The sequence below is a fragment of the Lepidochelys kempii genome, chromosome 11 (assembly GCF_965140285.1).
Source record: "Lepidochelys kempii isolate rLepKem1 chromosome 11, rLepKem1.hap1, whole genome shotgun sequence".
Lineage (NCBI taxonomy): Eukaryota > Metazoa > Chordata > Testudines > Cheloniidae > Lepidochelys > Lepidochelys kempii.
In genome coordinates this window covers 79,627,784-79,650,611 of record NC_136390.1, presented here as the reverse complement: position 1 = coordinate 79,650,611, position 22,828 = coordinate 79,627,784, and the positions used below count along the sequence as shown (strand labels likewise).

Sequence of the window (22,828 nt, the reverse complement as noted above, 5' to 3'; positions counted from 1 at the left end):
AAGTGGTTCCAAGTAGTAACAGATAGAACAAAGTGAATTACCAAGCAAAATAAAATAAAACACGCAAGTCTATGCCTAATACAGTAAGAAAACTGAATACAGATATAGCCTCACCCTCAGAGGTGTTCCAGTAAGCTTCCTTTTACAGACCTGTCTCCTTCTAGTCTGGGTCCAGCAATCACTCTCACCCCCTGTAGTTACTGTCTTTTGTTCCAGTTTCTCTCAGATATCCTTGGGGGTGGAGAGGCTATCTCTTGAACCAGCTGAAGACAAAATGGAGGGGTCTCCCAGGGATTTAAATAGACTTTCTCTTGTGGGTGGATACCCCTCCCTCCCCCTGTGTAGAATTCCAGCTACAAGATGGAGTTTTGGAGTCACATGTGCAAGTCACATGTCCATGCATGACTCAGAACTTACAGGTAGCAGCCATGGTTCACATGCTACCTTGAATGTCCTCATGTAGACTTCTTATGTGGATTTGAGCCTTTCAAGATCCATTGTCGGTTAAGTACTTCTTGACTGGGCACTTAACTTACAAATTCCTTTCTAAAGAAGCTGACCAAATGCCTTACTAAGGCTATTTAAAATCAAACAAGTATACAGCCAGTATTCATAACTTCGAATACCACGACACACACATACAAATAGGATGAATATATTCAATAGATTGTAACCTTTACATAGATATGTTACATGGCATATGTAGCATAAAACATATTCCATTTATGTCATATATACATTCATAAGCATATTTCCATAAAGTCTTACGGGGTGCAACATCACATCTCCGTTGCTTATCCTGTCATTAGTTTTGGACTCCAAGAATTACCTGGATGATCTGCTCCCATTGTTCTTCTGGATGCATTGTTAGTGACTGCAAATTCAGAAAGGCACAATGACTGTCCACAGTTCTTGGGGGGTGGAACTGACACTCTGGCTCTGATCCTGCAATGAGCTCCGCATGGGCACAGGTTTTCACTGCAGAATTATGTTCTTTCTTGGTATACCAGTTCTTCTTCGAGTACTGTCCCTGTGGGTCTCCACTTTAGGTGTCAGTGCATCTCGGTGCTGTCGATCGGAGATTTTTGGTAGCAGTGTCTGGTCAGGGCGCTGCTGGTGCCTCATGTAGGATGTGCACACCCGATCCCTTCAGTTTCTTCTCAACCATCCTTGGCTTGAGACGGAGTCCGTTAGTGGTGTCACTACGAACTTTAAAATAGGATTAGAGTTGTTAGCTTAGTTTACCCTTGTTCAGTCACAATTTATTACTTTTTTTAGTGTAGTTAGTTAGCTAAATTTAGTTGGGGGACGGGGGGAACTGCTTGCGTCCCACAGTTTTAAACAGACATCTCAGCTATGCCTGGCTCCCCAGGTTTTAAAAGGTGCACTTCTTGCAAAGATGCAATACCAATCTCTGATGGACACTTCCTTTGTGTCCAGTGCTTAGGTGAATTGCACATACCACAGAAGTGTGCTCAATGCAACAATCTGAAGGCTAGGGCAAGGAGAGAGAGGGATCTTTAACTCAAACTCATTTTAATGGAGAAATCCCTAACTCCTACATCGGACTCCAGACCGACCATGACAAGGGACTCTCCAGGCACAACCTCTGTTGACAGACTAAGTGGCACCTCCTCTGTAAAATCGAGGAAATGGGCCACATCTTCACCGAGCTGAGAACCGATAAAGAAACTGTCTCTAGAGAGATCTCTGCCAATGGTGCCGACCTTATTCAGAGTAAGCACCTTTGATGCACTGGGCACTTCCGGCGCCGTCTGCTCCGGGACCTCTGCTGGCAGGATGAAGGAGTCGAGTGGCAGGCACAAAACAGCTGCCTCCTCCATGGCACCGACTACCTGTGCAAAGGGCTAGGTACCACAACCTCTGCCACATGTGATGGGCCCCCCTCCAGCACCAAGTTCATCGGCACCGAAAGCGGAACCGCCAAAACTGGTGACTGCGGCACCTAGGAAGGCTACGCACAAAAGATCCACATCAACCTCACTTCTACGTAAGGAGGCAGCACAGAAAGATATGGCACTGCATATGTCGGCACCGATCCCACTAATACAGACATCTACATGCAAGCGTCATCTGCATCCTAATCTCCACTACTCGGCACCACTTGCTCCCTGGTACCAATGGCACCAGGCCAACCTGATTCTCCCATTGCTCCACCTTTCTCGAGTGATGAGGATGACGATGCAGAGGAAGCAGTCTTCTCTTCAGGACACTCCTCCCCAACAGGCACTGAATCTCATTATAGACCCAAGGAACAGAGCACCAGGGACCTGCCACTGTGGCTTGCTAACTCCTGGATGTGCCCTCACATGCCATTTCCCATTCAATGGCCACAATGGGATCCATGGGCAGCCTATAGGTCTCAATTCCACGGACCTCCCCCTTCCCACAGGAAGCCCATATGCTCTGCACCAACGTCAGTACCCAAATCCTCTGAGGTAAGAGAGGAAGGGGAGGAAGAGAGGGATGACACTACGGAACATGAGGCGACCCCAGAGCACAACTTCTCTTCTTCTCTTGACAAAGCAGTTATGCCCCCACCTCCTGCTACTACAGATGACTTTAAACAATTTCAGGAGCTATTCCAATGGGTGGCTCAGAATCAGAACATTCCTCTTGAAGAGATACCAGAGACACATACCAACACCTTAAGATCCTACACACTTCCTCTACGTCAAAGATTGCATTGCCCATCAATGACGCCTTGCTGGAACTCGCAGACGTGGTGTGGCAAACTCCTGCCACCATTCCCCCAACCAATAAATGTATGGACAGGAAATACCATGTACCAAACAAAGGAATGGATTTCTTGTTCTCATACCCACAACCCAACTCCTTAGTAGTGGAGGCGGTTAACCAACAGGACAAACAACCTCAATTCAAGTCCACACCCCCGGACAAGGATTGGAAGAGATTGGACCTCCAGGGGTGCAAAGTTTACACTTCAACTCTCCAGTTCCACACAGCAAATGATACAGCATTACTCTCAAACTATGACCATGACAGTTACACCAAATTGACAGATTTCATACAGGAGGTCCCTGAGGAAAAAAGTGAACAGTTTCAGGCCATTGTCAATGAGGGACAACTTATTGCTAGGACAGCACTCCAGGCATCCCTCAACATGGCAGACACAGCGGCATGCACAACAGCAACAGCCATAGTCATGCGCAGAGTATCATGGCTTCATTCATCTGTCATCCCAAAAGAACTGTAATACAAGGCTGAAGAACTTCCCTTTGATAGGGACAAGCTCTTTTCCGCTAAGGCAGATGAGGTCTTCCACTCCATGAAGGACTCTAGAGCTCGGGATATACACGCCCTGCAACAGGAGACATAGATACCAACCATACAATCGAAACAGAGACGAGACGTTGCAGCACCAACAGAGACCGTATGATGGACAGGCACCTACTGAGACAAGAAGTACATTATCTTCTGCAAATAGGGGCAGTGGAACAAGTTCAGCCGCAACACAAAGGGAAGGGATTTTATTCACGTTATTTCCTGAGTCAAAAGAAAAACGGGGGGTGGAGACCCATACTAGATCTCAGAAAACTCAACAAATTTGTCTGCACTCTCAGATTCAAAAGGGTCACCCTGAAGTCGATAATCCCTGTGCTGGAAGAGGGAGACTGGTTTTCAGCCCTCAACCTATAAGATGCATATTTCCGTATTACCATTCATCCTGCTCACAGACCTTTCCTACGATTCACAGTGGGACAAGACCACTTCCAATATAGAGTACTACCATTGGGACTGTTGATAGCTCCATAAGTCTTCACCAAAATGGTAACAGTAGTAGCAGCTCATTTATGCAGACAGGGAATCTTGATATTCCCATACTTGGATGATTGCCTACTTAGAGGCACCACTTTGACAGAGACTGCATGAAGCACCCGGCAAACCATCTCTCTTTCACTCCCTGGGGCTTCAAATCAACTAAAAGAAATCTACCCTTATCCCAGTACAACAATTAGATTTCACAGGAGTGCACCTGGACTCAGTTGCGGCCAAAGCGTCACTACCACTGACCCGATTCATAGCAATTACTTCTATCATATCGGTGGTCTCAGACTGCCCGTGGTCTCAGACTGTTCGTGTCTGCACGAACCTGCCTACAACTCTTGGGACGCAAGGCAGCCACCACTTTCATTGTCAAACACACCAGGCTACACATGCAATGCCTTCAAAGATGGCTGAGCTTGGTATATGTTCCAGGAAAATAGCCTAAACAAAAGAATCACACAAATCCCAAAGGTTTACATTCACTACAATGGTGGACAAACCCAACAAATGTTTGCTATGGCTCCCATTTCAACAGGATGTGCCATCCATACCAAATCACAATAGATGCCTCACTGATGGGATGGGGTTCTCACCTAAACCAACATACCACCCAGGGCAAATGGTCCTCCACAGGAACACATCTACACATAAACCTACTCTAATTACGCACAGTCCGAAATGCATGCCTCCATTTCCTCCTCCTTATACGAGACAAAACAATTAAGGATCCTGACAGACAACATTGAGTGTATGTTCTATATCACCTGCCAGGGTGGAGCACATTCCCTCTCTTTATGCACAGAGGCCTTAAAACAATGGAACTGGTGCATAAAGCACAACATCACTATTATAGCATCTTACCTCCCGGGTCGACTGAATATAATGACAGACACATTAAGCAGACATTTTTTCCAAAAGCACAAACAGGAACTGAACGACGGAATAACACATCATATTTTTCACAAGTGGGGATCCCCACGCATAGACCTGTTTGTGATGCCAGCAAACAAGAAATGCCTAAAGTTCTGCTCATGAGCAGGATGAGAGAAACAATCCACAGGGGACGCTTTCCTCATCAAATGTAACCCTCCTTTCCTATATGTATCCCCACCAGTACCTCTAATCTCAAGAGTAATACACAAAATACGAACTGACAGGGCTAACATAATACTCATAGTACCAACATGGCCCAGACAGACTTGGTTTCCTTACCTGACATGCATGGCGATCTGCATACCATTCACTCTCCCTCGCTTACCGAATCTTTTCTCGCAGGACAACGGTCAAGTCCTTCATCAGGACCCGGCGAAACTTCACCTGTAGGCATGGCTCCAATGCGACGAACTAACCTGCTTGGAATAAGTACAAGTGTTAATAAACAGCAAGAAACATAGCATGCATACTACTTACCTCCTATGGTGCCAGAACGAACAAATATCTGCAAGCCAGGCACCACTCCCACTAATTCTAGAATATCTACTTTCCTGAAGGTTCATCTCATGCACATAACAGCTTTCCATCAATAGGGACCTCAATATTCGCTCATCTGATTACTAAGTGATTTTTAATGGGCATACACAATATGTATCGAACATCCGTGAACCAACACCAGTATGGGATTTACATCTCGTGCTCAAAAGTGTAAACAGAACACCATTTGAGCCTTTAGCCACATGCTCATTACTTCACTTATCTGTGAAAGTGGCATTCCTGGTCACCAATATGTAGGTGCAAAAGGTGAGCAAGATCGGGGCTCTCATGTTCTCCCATCTCCCTTCCCCCCCATACACAATGTTCTTCAGAGATAAAGTGACACTTTGAACACATCCAAAATTTATGCCCAAAATATCGTCCTCGTTCCAGTTCAACCAGCCGATTCACTTACCTACATTTCATCCTAAACCACATAACACCTAAGAGGTGGTCCTGCACACGCTAGATGTCCACCGTGCCTTGGCCTTTTATCTGGACAGAATAAAACCCTTCCGAAAATCCTCCAGACTCATTGTGTCAATAACAGAATGATCAAAGGGATCTGCTATATCTATGCAAAGATTGTCTAAATGGATATCTAGCTGTATCCATCTGTGCTCTTCACTACACAACACAAAAGCTCCTCCGGGCATCAGAACACACTCAACAAGAGCCTTATCGACTTCCATAGCATTTCTACACAATGTGCCCTTTCTTGACATATTCAGAGCAGCTACCTGGGCATCTGAACACACATTCACAAATCATTATGCTATCACACTCAATTCAAGTTGAGACACAAGACTAGGCCTCGCTGTACTAGCCTCAGCAATGAACGCAACTCCAAAGTGCCTTCCATCCTTGTCAGGGCACTGCTCTGCATTCACCTAAAATGGAGCACCCACAGGGACAGCACTCAAAGAAGAGAAAGTTACTCACCTTGTGCGATAACTGAAGTTCTTCGAGATGTGTGTCCCTGTGGGTGCTCCACTTCCCACCCTCCTCCCCTCTACTTCGGAGTATGTGCTAAACGCTCCATGGTAGAGACGGAACGGAAGGGATTGGGGTGTGTGCATGCTACATGAGGCATCAGTGGCGCCGCGAGACTGCTACTGCGCACACGTGCCCCAACCAGACACTGCTACCTAAAATCGCCGATCGACAGCGCCGGGATGCACCAGCACCCACAAAAACACACGTCTCAGAGAACTTCATTTACTGCACAAGCTGAGTAACCTTCTCTTTTAAATACAGAGTTTATATAGTTTGCCACCATTTTTAGAACTCAATTTCTGGTAGTAATTTCAATTACTTTTGACACAAACTATCATCATAGAATTTTAGAAATGTAGGGCTGGAAGGATCCTCAAGAGGCCATCTAGTCCATCTTGTCACCTTGAGGTAGGACCGAGTATACCTAGACCATCTCAGATAGGTGTTTGTTTAACCTGCTCTTAAAAACCTGCAATGATGGGGATTCCACAACCTCCCTTGGTAGCCTATTCTAGTATTTGACTATCTTTGGAGTTGGAACCTTTTCCTAATATTTTACCTTAATCTCCTTTGCTGCAGATTAAGTCCATTACTACTTGTCCTACTCTCAATGGACATGGAGAACAATTGATGATCAATTTGTTTATATCAGCCCGAAATTGAAGACTTATCATGTCCCCTTCAGTCCTCTTTTCATAAGACTAAACATGCCCAATTTTTTCAACCTTTCCTCGCATGTCAGGTTTTCTAAACCTCTGATAATTTTTGTTGCTCTCCTCTGAACTTTATCCACCTCCTTCCTAAAGTGTGGCCCCAAAATTGGACACAGAACTCCAGCTCGGGCCTCACCAGTGCCTCCTGTGTCTTAAATCTGACACTCCTGTTAATATGCCCAAGGACGATGTTTGCTTTTTTCACAATTGCATCATGCTGTTGAGTCATATTCAATTTGTGATCCATGATAGCCCTTAGGTCCTTTTCTTCAGTATTAGTGCCTAGCCAGTAATTCCCTCTTTTGTAGCTGTGCATTTGATTTTTCCTTCCTAAGTGAAGTACTTTGCACTTATCTTTATTGAATTTCATCTTGTTGATTTCAGAACTATTCTCTAATTTGTCAAGGTTATTTGAATTCTAATCTTGTCCTCCCAAGTGCTTGCAACCCACCCCAACACAGTTTGGTGTCATCCTCAGATTTTATAAGTGTGCTCTCTGCTCCATTATCCAAGTCATTAATTAAAATATTTAATAGTTCTGGAGCCGGGGCAGACCTTTACAGGACCACACTAATATACCTTAACAGTTTGACAGCGATCCATTGATAACTATAATGCTGATTTCTTGTGAAACTGCTATAGTATTTATTAAACTGATGAAATTCTGTTCTTTTTTAAAAAAATGCATTTAATGTGAGCTTTCATTTCCCGACCTGTACAGCCATGTTAAATAAATATTCCACATTATAGAATTGATCAGCAGTCAGTTGGGCAATTTTATAGTCCAACACTTTCCCTCAAAACTGGAAAATTCAGCCTGGCAACTTAGTCCTTTGAAGTAAGGACTTAAAAATCCCATGGAAATCATAGTTTAAAAAAAAAAATCTCCTGGGGGGAGAAAGAGGGAGGGGAATTGGTGAAAATCAATTTTTCAGTAGTAAGGGTGTAATCAAAATAGTTTAGCAGAAAGAGGCTGCCTTATAGTGTTAACTGTTTTGAGTTTGTAGGACTTAAAAATCAAATACTGACTAAAATCAGCACAGTTTTGCCTTCATATTATACGGGGGATGGATAGTTCTTTTATGATCCAGATTTGTTTCTTTTTTCAATCAGGAGGACATAGCAAAACTCCACATGATGCAAAGTCAGAAGGTGGGTAATAGTGAATCAGCAGTTTTGCAGTTCCCACAGGCTTTGCTTGAGGAAAAGAATCAAGAAATTGATCATTTGAATGAGCAGATTGAGAGACTCCAGCGTGAACTGGATGGTGCCACAGATAATAAGGTGAGAAACAGTGGTGTTACGGAGTGAGAGTATGTGGTATTACAGGTGGAATAGATCCGATGTTTTGCCTCAAAAAAATAATTAGTATGTTAGTATTGTTACTGTCTTCAGGAGAAACAGTTTCCCATATTGAGTTACTTCCTTAGGGAGCGTCTAGTGCTACAGACGGAGGGTTAAAATAAGCGAAGAGCCTATAAACTGTTACACAGTGCTGTGCACAGGAGTGGGAGCGCTCCTTTCTTGTCCCTACCAGGCATTAGCCTGGAATCTGAAACATGAGATTTGATAACTTTTATTACCGTAATTTGTGTAACTTCAGATGTTAGTAATCACACAATTATCAAACTTATGAAAAATACGAAGGCACAATATTCAGTTTCATGAGCTCCAGTACTCATCAGTCCCACTGTGTGATTATAAATGGAGTAAACAAACATTTCCTTTTGTTGATTTCTAACTTACTGCCTTTTTAATTTTTTGTTCTCTTGTTATGTAGTGTCAAGTGGGGTAAAAAAAAACAGATGTGCCTTCAATTTCCAGGGCAGGAATTCCTGATTGTCTCAATCAATTCCGTACATCCCACTGTAATTCTAACCACCTGTGTTATGCGGTCCTTCTCTGGTCATTTCCTGTCTTTGGTGAAGGTTTTTCATGCCATATGTAGTAACACAACTACAAAATAGGCAAGACCACATTTAGGAAGGGTCATTTTTAAGGATCCCTTTTGAGACTCGGTGGAAGTGGGAATTTGCTATTGTGGATATTTTGTTTTGTTATTTGATTGACAGGCTGCTTTTGAGGGGGACCTACTGCTGCTTTTATTTATCATCATGGGTTGTATTTAATGGGTGTCAGTGCTGTAGCTCACGAAAGCTTATGCTTAAATACATTTGTTAGTCTCTAAGGTGCCACAAGTCCTCCTTTTCTTTTAGTCTGGGATTGGTGTCTCTTAAAATATTAAATCAAAATTAATAAAGTAAAGAAATAATATTTACTCTGCCATACAACCTAACCATTTTCCGTGTAGTCCAAAATTTGCCCCCTTTCAGCCTAATCTGCCCTCTGTAAGGGAAGATGGTGGCATTGCCTAACACAGTGGGGTCCTGATCTCCAGCCAGCGTCTCTAAGTACTACGATAATAGAAATGATAAATAATAGTTTATAGAATAATAATTTCTTGAAGGATAACAAACTTAATCGTGCAGTACTAATTACAGTATAGTTCCAGTTATCTAAATTCCCTTTATCCAAAAATCCTAGGTATCCAAATCCAGTGTCCACCCTCCCCCCGATGTCTCCCTATGTTAATCACATGCTAATAACGTCTCAATTCTTAGCACCTGTTAGTGCTATGTATTCATATGATGGGTTCTGAGCAGATAGTGAGACCTAATCCTGCTTCAGCTACAACAGCAGCTTTGAAGGGCAATGTTGTGGTTGCGGGGAAGCTGCGTTAGAATAATAGAATCATAGAATATTAGGGTTGGAAGAGACTTCAGGAGGTCATCTAGTCCAATCCCTTGTTCAGAGCAGGACCAACACCAAATAAATCATCTCAGCCAAGGCTTTGTCAAGCCGGGCCTTAAAAACTTCTAAGGATGGAGATGCCACCACCTCCCTAGGTAACCCATTCCAGTGCTTCACCACCCTCCGAGTGAAATAGTGTTTCCTAATATCCAACCTAGACCTCCCCCTGCTGCAACTTGAGACCATTGCTCCTTGTTCTGTCACCTGCCACCACTGAGAATAGCTGAGCTCCATCCTCTTTGGATCCCCCCTTCAGGTAGTTGAAGGCTGCTATCAAATCCCCCCTCACTCTTCTCTTCTGCAGACTAAATAACCCCAGTTTCCTCAGCCTCTCCTCGTAAGTCACATGCCCCAGCCCTCTAATCATTTTCATTGCCCTCTGCTGGACTCTCCAATTTGTCCACATCCCTTCTGTAGTGGGGGGCCCAAAGCTGGACGAAATACTCCAGGGGTGTCCTCACCAGTGCGGAATAGAGGGGAATAATCACTTCCCTTAATCTGCTGGCAATGCTCCTACTAATACAGCCCAATATGCGGCTGGCCTTCTTGACAACAAGGGCACTCTGGTGACTCATATCCAGCTTTTCATCCACTGCAATCCGCAGGTCCTTTTCTGCAGAACTGCTGCTTAGCCAGTCGGTCCCCAGCCTGTAGCGGTGCATGGGATTCTTCCTTCCTAAGTGCAGGACTCTGCACTTGACCTTGTGAAACCTCATCAGATTTCTTTTGGCCCAATCCTCCAATTTGTCTAGATCACTCTGGACCCTATCCCTCCCCTCCAGCTTATCTACCTCTCCCCCCAGCTTAGTGTCACCTGTGAACTTGCTGAGGGTGCGATTAATCCCATCATCCAGATCATTGATAAACTGTTGTGAAACTGCATCTCAAAATAGCACTTCTGTTTAGCCAATCACTCAGTTATACAAAACTTTTGGATGTCCCCCAGGCCATTTGGATAAATGAGAGCATACCCAATGAAGCTCATTCACTCATCGTGCTAACTATGTTCCCAATATTATTATAGGACCAAAGTTGTGAGTGATTTTCTCTTTTGGAGGCTCAAAATGTGGGGCGCGCACACAAAAAAATCATTTTGTCAGGACATTGCTTTTTAAAATGTGTCCTAGTGTACCACTTTTTTGAGATAATATTGGGGTATTTAAAGATGAACTGAACTGTAATCACTTCAGCTAATGAATTACGAATAGTTAGCTGCCATTTTATCAGGTTGCTGACATAGATCCATGTATTTCTTCCTTTTATTTCAAAGGAAAATATTTGAAAATCTCTGCAGCTCAGGATGTTGCATAGCTCCAACCCATCCTCTTCTCACAGAGGAGTGGACTGGCAGAATTGTAGCACGGCTAGGTGAACATGGCCACCAAAACGTGTAATGGGACTAGACCCATAGGAAAACTTAGACCCCCGGATGTCAACCTTAACAAAGGGATCACTCCCCTTCTTCCTCCACCACAGGTCCCTATGCTAATGTTAATACAGCTTGCCACATCTTCTCCATAATCTGTAAAAACCTGCAATAGGGAATAATTGTTGCACAGAAGGTTGCATTATGACATGTGCTGCTCTGAGAGAATTGTTCATTAAATAGTTGTTCTCTTCCCCCTTAATGCCCCCCTGACAAAAGTATCCTGGTAGTACAGAGTTCAGCTGTCAATTTTAAACTGTAGTAGAGTTTGGGGTGGCTACATGGATGTGTTTAGGGAGTAGCTTCCCCTCCCAAATGTGGGTTTCTCAGCGTTGCTATTATCTGTATACTCTCTTATGGCACATGCTGCTCAGGGGAGAAGCTGCTTAATTCTTAGTCTTAGAATTAAGCATTTGTTGAAAATACATGTATTTTCATTAAATTTTTAAAAATCAAATGTAACAAAAACCCCTTTCAAAACACTAGTGAGTAGTATGTAATTATATCGTATACATTATGTGGGTATGCTAATACTTAAAATAAATATTTTGCTATTCAAAGTCCATCTTTTTCAGCTGCGAGAAGGGGAAGGAAAATCGAACTTCTCACACTAATTAAGCTATTGTGAAAGATTTCATTTTGCGGGGACAGGACGGTGGTGTCCTTGCAAGTCAGGTTGAGGGACAGCATTCTTTGGGGAAACTGAGAGGTCCCATCCTTTCCAGCTGTGAGAGGGAGGGAAGTGGATGTACTGGCCTTCTCACCAGGGAACTATCTCTGGACTGTTCTTGGGAGTGGGGGCTTTTTTCATGTCTGTTAAGGAGCTTAGTGTTTTAGCTACAAGATGCCTGGTAAGGTTTTCAAACCTAGCCCTTATTAAATCTGTTTTATTGACTGGCTGCTTTGAAGATGAGGTCGTTCTAGTAACTGAAATTGCACATATGTTGTTTTGGTAAATGAACTTTTAAGTAGTGGGAATTCTGATACTTCAACAGAAATAACTCTGTGTACCAATTGGCATTTCAGTCTTGTTTTTTCTCTCAGGTCATGGAAAACGGAAAATCTGAAATTGATGAACTCAGGTTACTCGTTGAGCACCTTCGTGGTGACCAGGAAAGACTGCATAGGGATAAAGCAGAAGAGGTAGAGCAGCTTCATGGAGTAATTGAGAAGCTTCAAAAGGAGCTGGTACAACTTGGACCCGTGTGTCATGAAGTTAGTGACAGCCAAGATAACCTTAACCTGCTTCGGTTGGAGGAGCAGGTAGAGAACCTTCAGAATGAATTGAAGAAAGGATCACTAGATTTTCAGGAGCATTCAGATAAAAATAAGAAAACTGTGTTGCTACATTCCAACCTGAAGGAGCTTCAGGAAGAATTAGAACTTGTCTCAACTGCTCGAGAATCCCTGCAGCAGCTGCTTGAAGAGAAGGAATCTCAGTTTAAAATGGAGGTGGAAATTTTAGAACAAAATCTTCAAAATGTACAGGAGTCTTCAAGGCAGCACTTGGCAGAGTTAACGTCCCTAAGAATACAGTATGATGCATTTCAGGAGGAGTATAGCCTTCTAAGAACACACCTCTCTCAGAGAGATGGTGAAATGGGGATCATGTCCACGCGCATTCAAGAGCTTGAAGATACACTGAGAGCGAGAGAAGCAACTCTTTTAGAGAGCGACTTGCAGATTAAGACAGTAGCAGAGCAGAGAGTAGTGGAGGCAGCTGAATTACAGCACCTAGCAGAAAAGATTGTGAGGCTTGAAGGTGAACTGTTACAGAAGGATCTGCATCAGAAAACTGAGGCTGAAGAAGTTCATACCCTTCAATCAGAAGTCTCCAGGCTTGATTTCAAGGTTCAAACACTGAATCAGAAAGAAGTAGTTTACCAGAGAGAAATAGATGAACTTCAAGCAAATGCTACAAAATTGAAAGATCAGATCCAGGAATTTTTGAAAGAACTCCAAGCCCTGTGTTCTGAAAGAGATGACCTTTATTCACAGCTGGAATCCTACAAGGAAAAGGAACAAAGTAATGATCAAGAAGCTAAACTTCATAAACTGGTCTTAAAACAAGAAGGAGAGGTTCAAGTTCATACAAATGGAATGGAGAAATTGGGAGAAGAGAGAGGACCAAATGCTGATCAGTCATTTGCAGCTTCAGTTTCCCAAAGTGATAAATTGGTATGCATTATTTTTGTAACAACTTTTTTTAAATGTTGAAGAGTCAAGTCAGCTCTGATGTTGTACATTTTGTATTTATCTCTCTGGGTAAGTCTAAGAGATTTATTGTCTGATCTTATTAACTTGTAAAATTAGAAACTTTATTCTGACACTGGGCACTAACTAGTATGAAATTCACTGGTGTGGTGATGCTAGTGCGACCGTTGGCTGTCACTGCCTAAAATGTGTAGATTGAACTATTTGGTGCTTTCACGAAGGATAAAATTTACAATGGTGATAGATTTCCTCCACCATTCAGGCTTTTGATAAAGCGTGAAGGTAAATGTTATGAGCACCAATAGTGTCAACCTAGATAAGCTAAGGAAATCAGCATTGATAAATGAATGCTTGTTTTCTGGTAGTCTTTGAGAACTACTTAGAAACATATTTTTGGTAGCTCACCTCTAAAATTTGACACAGTTGAAAGATTCTGAGGACACATCACCAAGGTTCCCTTTTCCTCCCTCTGTGTAGAATCAGTTAATCAGAAAAGATCATTTGATCTCCGTTAATTTCATTAGCTGCCCTAACCTGGAGAGCATTTCTCTGGAGCATATTCTGCTTTGCTCTGCAGGTGCCAATTATGCACACATTTGCTGCCTGGTTAAGGCTTCTCTAAGGTGGTGGAATAGAGCAAAGAGTGCTTTGTGGTATCAAGAGTATGCATAGCAAACCTGCTCTGGTTAAGCACTCTCGGAGGGAGAGAGATTGGGTGTATGAATGCACACATGGGGAGGAAACCTTTCTGTGATTTAGGATGCCCACTTCAAAAGAACTATACTTGTATAAAAGTCCAGAGTTGCTCATTCACACCATATTACTTGTCCCTAGCCAGGACGGCAGGAAAGTGGCTTTTTTAGACCAGATACCAATTATTCTACATGGATTAGGCAAAACGCTTCTCTGGCATTATTACAGTCTCTGCAATGTCCAATTCAGGGCAAAACAGCTGAGACTTAAGCAAAATAAATGACCATTAATTACAGTATTACTGATATAAAACATGCATGCACACCTGTCATGATGTCATAGAACATTATAGTTACATCATATTACTTTCACATGCTGCTTCACAGTGCAAACATCACAACTGTGTGTAGCTCATTAGTTGAGAAATTACTCTGTTAACATTTGGAGTGATTTCACTAGTTAGGCTTTTGTAGCTTATCACTGAGGTAGCAATAGTGAATTTAGTTAGACTTCACTGATGTTGCGTTCGTGTTTTCTTCAGGTACACATTGGACAAGACAAATACTAATACTGCCTAAAATCACTTACATATATGTTGTTCATCTGTAGATGTGTGCTTCTGTACAATGGGTCTGCACCTTCTTAAGTGGTTATAGAAAGTATTAATCCTTAAGCAAAGCAAATGTTTTTATAATTATTTGTATTACAGTAGATAGAGGCCCTAATGGAGATCAGTACCCCATTGTGCTAGGCACTGTACAGGCACATGTATGATTGTTGCAAAGGACTTACTGTGCAAATAGATGAGAGAGACAGAGGGTGGGAGAGAAAACAGAGGCACAGTGAGGTGAAGTGACCTTACAGAGGGGTCACACAGCAGATTAGTGACAGACCCAGGATGAAAACCCATGTGCCTGAGCTCAGTCTGTTGCCCTAATCCCTAGACTACACGGCCTGTCCAAATGTTGCATTTACTCAGCTTCTTAAAACATTAAAGAGGGTGATTGTTATATACAGCCATGCTTAGAACATATGCTTTATACTTCTCCTCAGACCTTTCTTGTAATGAGTCATATAATAAATAGCAAATATGTATTCTGTTGGCACCAACATTAAGGAAGGCAGTGTTGATACTGCTGTCCTGTAATAGGAATAGAATTATTTGATCTCAAATTGTCATTGGTTAATGTTACTAGAAGCTCAAATTGCTGATGGTACAGTGCTAATACTAAATACACACCTGCATTTATAAGTAGAACCACACAGGTTGTGCTGAAGATTGTGTGGTGAAATCCTCCCCTAGTGTGTGAAGTGCATCTGTCCTCATTCTCTGCCTTCTGTAAAATAAACACATACAATAATAACTTGAAACACGTTTTTATTTAAACCCCATAAGTTATCAGCACTTCTATAGAAACGTTGCTTACGGGAGCTCATACTTTTAAAATGACAATTATTGTAGTTGATGCTTGGATAGGAATTCCAAAACTGACAGAATGAAGTCCACCAACGTGGAAATGGCTCACTTTCTAAAAGAGCAACCTACAATTGTTTTTTCTTTTACAGATTCTAGTACAGTTAGAGGCAACAAACACTTCAGAAAACCACAAAGATCTAATCACAAAGATGACATTGCATCAGGAAGAACTTAAGTCTGAATTAGCCTGTGTGAAAAAGGAATTAGAATTAAGTGAAGAACAGACTGGTAAAATACTGGAGAACATAAAGGTATGTTGGAATAGTAATGGTAGTGATGGGGTGAAAGGGACTGAGAGCTAATTTGGCACATTTTTCATCATTGCCAATTTTCTCCAATTGTTAATATTAAAGTGGTTTCAAAGAGAAGCTTTGAGTCCTGGTCATTAAAGCAAAGGCTTCAGATAGAAATAAGATCCAAATGTCAATGTTGGAAATGAGATCTATAGAATCTCAGACCATAAAGACTGAAGTACTGTTCATATGTCTACAAGTTGTCTGTATTCTTCATGTTAATGCTTTTTGTATATTGTATATATCCTTTAGTACTTACTTATTCATAATTGTAGTATTTTTAGAAGCTACTATTATAAATATAGAAGGCTAGAAAGATGATGGGTCAGATTCAGTATGACACTAGAAGGTTCAGTTCTACTGGCTCAGGAAGCTGTTGAGAAATCATCCAGTAGGTTACGAGCCAGAATACTTAACTTCCTTGCCATTGCTTGAAGTACATGTACTGTGTGTTCATGTGGCTGGTAAGAGGTGTGTAAGGGTCTGGGGATGGCTGACATGCTGTATGCTGCTGTGCACGTGTTCTCTGTGGACTACTGCAGAACTAAAATTTGGGGGCAAGGTTGGTGGGTCCACCACTACGTGGATTCATCAGTTTCTGCCACAGTGTGGATGGAAGTGGCATAGATACTACTGTAGCCAAGAGGCTAGATTGGCGGTTAGAGAAGCTTGTGGGGGTAGCACTGCTTCCAAACCTCAGAGCAACTGCACTGTGCACAGACTGGCTGTGCACTTGGCTGAGGATTTGAGCCTCAGGGCAGTTTCATGACAGGAGCATCGAATCATAGAAACTAGGACTAGAAGGGACATCAAAAAGTCATCAAGTGCAGCCTGGTGTGGTGAGGCAGGACCAAGTACACTTAGACAATCCATGGTAGGTTTTTGTCCAACCTATTCTTAAAAACCTCCAGTGTTGACTATTCCAAAACCTCCCTTGGAAGCCTGTTCTAGAATGTAATTACTCTTATAGTTAAAAAGTTTTCCCTAATATCTAACCTAAATCTCCCTTGCTGCAGATTAAGCTGATTACTTCTTGTTCTACCTTCTGTGGACATGGGGAACAATTAATCACTGTCCGAATGTCATGTAAGATTGTGTCAAAAGCCTTACTAAAATCAAGATCTATCATGTTTACTGCTTCTTTCCATCCACTAGGCCAGGAACCATGTCAAAGAAGGAAATTTGATTTGGCATGATTTGTTCTTGACAGATCCATGCCGGCTATTCCTTATGACCCTGTTACCCTCTGGTGGCTTACAAATTGATTGTTTTATAATTTGTTCCAGTATCGTTCCAGGTATCAAAGTTAGGCTGACAGGTCTGTAATTTCTGGAGTCCTCTTTGTTTCCCTTTTTAAAGATAGGTCTGATGTTTGCCTTTGTCCGGTCCTCTGGGATCTCACCTGTCCATCATGAATTTTTCAGGATAATTCTAATGGTGCCAAGAGTGCTTCAGCTAGTTCCTTAAGTACCCTACGATGAATTTCTTCAGGCTTGAATACATCTTATCATATTTAAATATTCCTTAACCTGTCCTTTCCCTATTTTGGCTTGTATTCCATCTCCATTGTTGTTAATACTATTTGTGTTGAGTATCTGATCACCATTAATCTTTTTATTGAGGGCTGAAGCAAAATAGTAATTAAACACCTCAGCTTTTTTGATGTCATCAGTTATTAGCTTTCCTTCCCCGCTAAGTGGAGGACCTTCACTTTCCTTTGTCATTCTCTTGCTTGTAATGTATTTAAAGAACCGCTTCACATTGCTTTTTATGTCCCTTGCTAGGGTGTAACTTATTTTGTGCCTTATCTTTTCTGGTTTTGTCCCTACAAGCTTGTTCTATTCTTTTGTACACCTTCTTAGCAACTTGTGTTCAGAAAAAGAACACTGCATTCGTTAACCTTCCTAATGTCAAATGAATATAATCTTCACAACTACAAGGGATAAATTTAATTTTTTAAATGAATAGTTCAGTTCTGTAGAAGTGGATGGGAAAATCCCTCTTTTCCAGCAAAAGCCCTGCTTCAGTGGAGATGTCCCATATACCAATGGTAATGTGTTTTGATGTCTCTGTTTAAAAAAAAAACGAAAAACAACTTGGCCAGCTACATTTAACTATACCAGTGAAACCCAAAAGGGAAGTAATTTAAAAAATTTACATTAATAGTTTACTTTACACATTGCTGTTGTGTAGTGTACTAATATAATCTGTATTAAATGTTTTTGTTTTACTACAGTAGCTATTCTGAAGAGTTAGATGCATTCATTTATCTTGGCTTGGAGGTAAAAGAAAGGCCAAACTGTCATGAGGAAGTATGTTGAATTATTTCTGAGTTCTTATAATCATAGCAAGGATTAATAACAAATTGGATATTTTGTTTTAAAAGAATCTTCTCAGAAGCTGAATATTATTTGCACTTGTGGGAACTTTTATTTGAATTCAGGAAACAGAAAATTGATGGGTATGTGTGTTGTTTCACTCTAGGAGAAAGATGAAGCTATAGCTGACTTGAAGACTCACAGCAGAAATCTAAAAACTCAGATTAAGCAACTGCAAGAGACGCTTCTGACTCAGGAAGCAGAGATGACAGACAAGGCCAGAGAGCTGCAAGATCTGAAAAAGCACTGTCAGCAAATCTTGGAATTTCATCAAAATCCAGACTCAATGAAATGCAAGTTGAACAACCTTTCACAAAACACAGAGCATGCTAAAGAGACACCCAAGGACTTTAAATGTTTAGTCATGGATATGACTTCATGGGACTCACCTGAGATTGTGAGAAAGCAGGAGACAAGCATAGAACTTCAACCAAGTCTTCACTTAACACCCTTCTCAGAAGTTGATAGTGTACACAGCACAGACTTTGAAATGAAGCACAACAAATCCTCTGTCGTACAAGGAGACACCCCTGGACTGTTGGGATATCAAAGTCTGTATGCTAATACCAATGAGGAAGCAGTGGCCAGACTAGATTTAAAGTCTCCAGCTTTCTCTGAAAGTACCTACTCTATTGCTGAGTACCAAAATATGGAAAAAAGGATTCTGGTAATTATCAGGGTTTTTTAAAAATATTAAATGTGAGATCCTTCCTTCCCATCCCTCCACCAATAAGTTTTTATTGCTGGGTCATGTGCTCTGTGTGTTCCCATGGAAACTAATATTCGTAAGTATACATCAAGAAAAATAGATACTGTGTCATAGCAGGTATCTTTTATGTGTTCATCTCCTGGTTGGAGACAGTGAAGCATGCTTTAGGCTGTATTGAAACATCATTTTATCACGGCTCTCTGTAAGTGACATTCGTTTTCTGAAAACTAGATTGAACTGTAAGCCCCTCAAGGTAGAGGCTTTCTTTCGACGTCACTGTAGATTGGTGCTGCAATATAAATAATGGCAATGGAGTGTGGGTTTTATTTTGGAACTTTTGGAGCATTCATGGTATCCTGGCAGCTTCAGAAAGTTCAGGGAGAAGGGACTCGGTGTGTTAGGCATGGCAATTCAAAATTGAAGGCCACGGTAAAGTAATGTGACTGTTGGGATGAAATTCCGCTTGTAATTAATGGCACTCAGTGAAGTGTTTACATGTTGTCATGGGAGTCTTCAACTTACTGCAACAATTGTCTGCACGTGAATATTTTTCCTCAGTTTTTAAAAGATCGGTTTTGTTTAAGGTGTCTCTTCCCAAATTATCATGGTAATTGATTTTTTTAAAGGCAGTGTTATTTATATTACAGTGGTGCCAGTAGTGTTCTAGGCTCTGTGCAATTGCATTAAAAGTTAAAGACTCTGCTCTAAATAGCTTATATATTACCTTCTATATGTATTCATGCTTTCCTCTTGGAGGAGTGGTTACAATTATGTGTCTACTGAGTTGTAATGTACAGAGTCTATTGGAAACTGTAGTGTGATACTGATAAACATATACCTCCCTCCCACCACTCGGTGCAGTGAAATCTCACCACAGACCCAGCCCTCAGCATTAGACAACCTACCACAGCCTCAGCTGTGAATACTGCAGGAAGTTGCTTTTGGTAGAGTTTATAATTCATTATTGATAGTATTACAATAATGCCTAAAGGCTTCAGTATTGATTATGGTTGGCATGCTCTACATGCACTAGTAAGAGAGAGTCCCTGTCCTGAAGTGCTTACAATCTAAATAGACAAGGCAGGTCAGGCAAAGGGTGGCTGAAAAGAAATATTATCCCCATTTTGCAGATGGGGAGCTGAGATACAGAAAGCCTGATGCGATGTCTATTCAAATCAGTGGAAAGACTCCCAGGTCACCCAGGATGCCAGTGGCAACACTGGGGTTTGAACTGAGACCTCTTGAATCCCAGTCCAGTACCATACCCCTAAGACCATTCTTCCTTGAAAATGTTCATCAACAATCTCTTAATAAGCATTTGAATGCTTTTTGAGTTTTTAATGAAGATTTAATACTTAACTGAATGTATAGTAATTGAATGGTAATTACACAGCAGAACGTACTTTTTGCCAGCAGAAAAATAACTGTTTTTCTTTAAATGAAAGTTTAAAGTTTGGTTAATCCTGCAACAGTTCCAAAGACTTTAAATGTGAAATTTCGGTTAAACATTTTACAGTTTCACTCATGAGACTGTCCTAGGAGTAGAGTAGCCCCTGCCATTATCTGGCCCCTGGCAGGAAGAATGTAGAACTTGCCTTGCTCTAATTATGCTCGCACAGTGAGCAGGATTTCACAAGAGACTGATCACATCTCCGCTAATGCCCCTACTGAGTGTCATCAGAGGTATTTTTTCAGTCACTTATAACTTATCTTTCATATCCTCTCTGCCCTCACAAAAAGAAGGCATTTCTTCAACATTTTGTGTAACAGAAGAGTAAAAATATCCTTTTAATATACTAGTTTCCCCAATTCTCCCATAACTGAAAAGTAGCTGAAGGGTTTCCCTCAAAATTTTCCCAAAAAATTCACATTGGCTGTGACCAAGCATAGAGAACTTCAACCCTAAAGGGACATTTTTATGACCATTAGAAATAAGTGAAAATGGGCGGAAGAAGCTTCCAAAGGAACTCTGTACGTAGCCTTAACTACGGTGTTTACAACCATAAATGCAATAACTGATTTGACGTTTTGTAATAACTTAGTTATTTAGTGGTGATTTTAAATAGTAAGGAGTGTGCAGCTGGATCCATTAGGGCCAGAAATGTCTCCTGATTCTGATTCATGTTGTGTATATACTGTTTTTAACAGGTGAGAGATGTTGATGACTTCACTTTAACTCCATCTGATTCACAAGATGACCTACGATCAACAATGTCTGGTCTAGAGGGGGCAAGTGATGGATATGTCAGCAGTGAGTCTTAATTTCTATTAGTTCATGTATAACTCATTTTGCTTGTATGATAACTTCAGTAAGTGAGACCCAAAATATATCAATAGAAGTATTTTCTTTCACTTTTGTATCTCTTTGAGGTGAAGAAAATAACCTATTTCAGATATTGTGACTGTTTAGAAAAGTAGTTGAATACTGAATTAATGAACAGTGTCTTGGTTCCTTCCCATGTCGTCTTACCTTGTCTATGCTAGAAAGAGGTCAGGGTGTTTTAGCTAGTCACAATCTAATCATGACCTTTTCCCTAGCATAAATCCAAGTTAACACTTTTCACCTTGATTCAGTTGGTTGAGACCTATCCCGGGTTGATCTCAACTAGCTAAATTGAGGAAAAGAATGTGAAACTGCATTTATGGTAGGGAAAAGATCATGATTAGGGTGGAACTGGTTAATACATCCTGACCCAATCTTCACACACTCTTCTAATCTAGAAACACCCTGAATGAAACTTACATTTGGCTGTTGGTTCTCCCAGACTGAAATATTTAAAATCAGTAGTAGTAGTTTTGGGTTCTCAATGATTTATTTATACGAGTAAAGCAGGGGTTCCCAAACTTGGTTCGTGCAACTGCGACCACTGGGAGCTGCAAGCAGCTGTAACTGTGGATGCTCAGGTAAACAAAGCGTCTTGCGGCCCGCCAGGGGCTTACCCTGAACAAGCTGCGAACCAAGTTTGGGAACCCCTCCAGTAAAGCTTAGGGGCTTACCTATATAAGTGTGAAAGGGGATACATTTTTATGAATTTGCCAAGGTGCCAATTACATTTTAAAGCGGAAACCTAACAACATAGGTTTGCCAGTTGGATAGGTGTTAATAGAATAACCCCTTTTTATTGAATCCAGGGAGTGTTAGCACACTAGTTTTACTGGTGGGTTCTTTTTAGATCAGCTTTTAACTTGCACAGTATTTTTTCCAATCAAGACACTAGCTTATTCTTAACAAAACAACAATTTATTAATTCACTCAGAACCACATTAGTGTACAGTCAACAGTTCACCACGGAAGTGCAGACAACAAGTAATGTTCTAGGCATGCATGACAACCACGATAGTTTTGCAAACAGTTATCACAGACCAGAGTTGAGTCTCAGCAGTTGTTATATCAAGTAACAATGCAAATTGTCAAGATTTCTTATTACATTTACTTATGATCATAAATTCGCCCTTCCTAACACGTATTGCACTTCTGAGGATGCCCTTGTCTTTTTAGGTGCTTTTAAGAGGGAAGTTGCTACTCTTTGACTAGATTGGCCCAAAAGGGACAAGTTTAGAATATTAAAAGCAATTGCTTAAAGGTATTGTTTTCAATGTCTTCTAGGCTAATTTGCTTGGTCTTATAAAGGAGTTAAAATCTAAACTATGGTTGCTGGAGGTCTCATTAGAGAGTCTAGGCTCAGAAAGATAACCTTCAGTTACTTTTATTATAGAAGGGGAAACACAATCTTTAAAATGAAATCTCACCACTTTTTATCCTGTTAACCCTGGGATGGGGGAAAGAGTTCTTTCCACATGGCTGGTCCAGGTGTCGGTTGTACTTAGGATTGTGCAG

The 22,828-nt window shown here is 41.3% G+C and overlaps 1 protein-coding gene across 6 annotated transcripts in view; it reads left to right on the top strand.

The window, feature by feature from the left end:
• The window catches only part of PCNT (pericentrin), a 228,556-nt gene that overhangs the window by 161,433 nt on the left and 44,295 nt on the right, over window positions 1–22,828 (top strand). For all 6 annotated transcript variants that reach the window (XM_073306956.1, XM_073306953.2, XM_073306954.2 and 3 more), the window contains 5 exons: window positions 8,103–8,273; window positions 12,271–13,404; window positions 15,700–15,861; window positions 18,388–18,948; window positions 21,139–21,241. In XM_073306956.1, coding sequence (XP_073163057.1) covers window positions 8,103–8,273; window positions 12,271–13,404; window positions 15,700–15,861; window positions 18,388–18,948; window positions 21,139–21,241 — 2,131 coding nt within the window. The remainder of the gene's footprint in view (window positions 1–8,102; window positions 8,274–12,270; window positions 13,405–15,699; window positions 15,862–18,387; window positions 18,949–21,138; window positions 21,242–22,828) is intronic.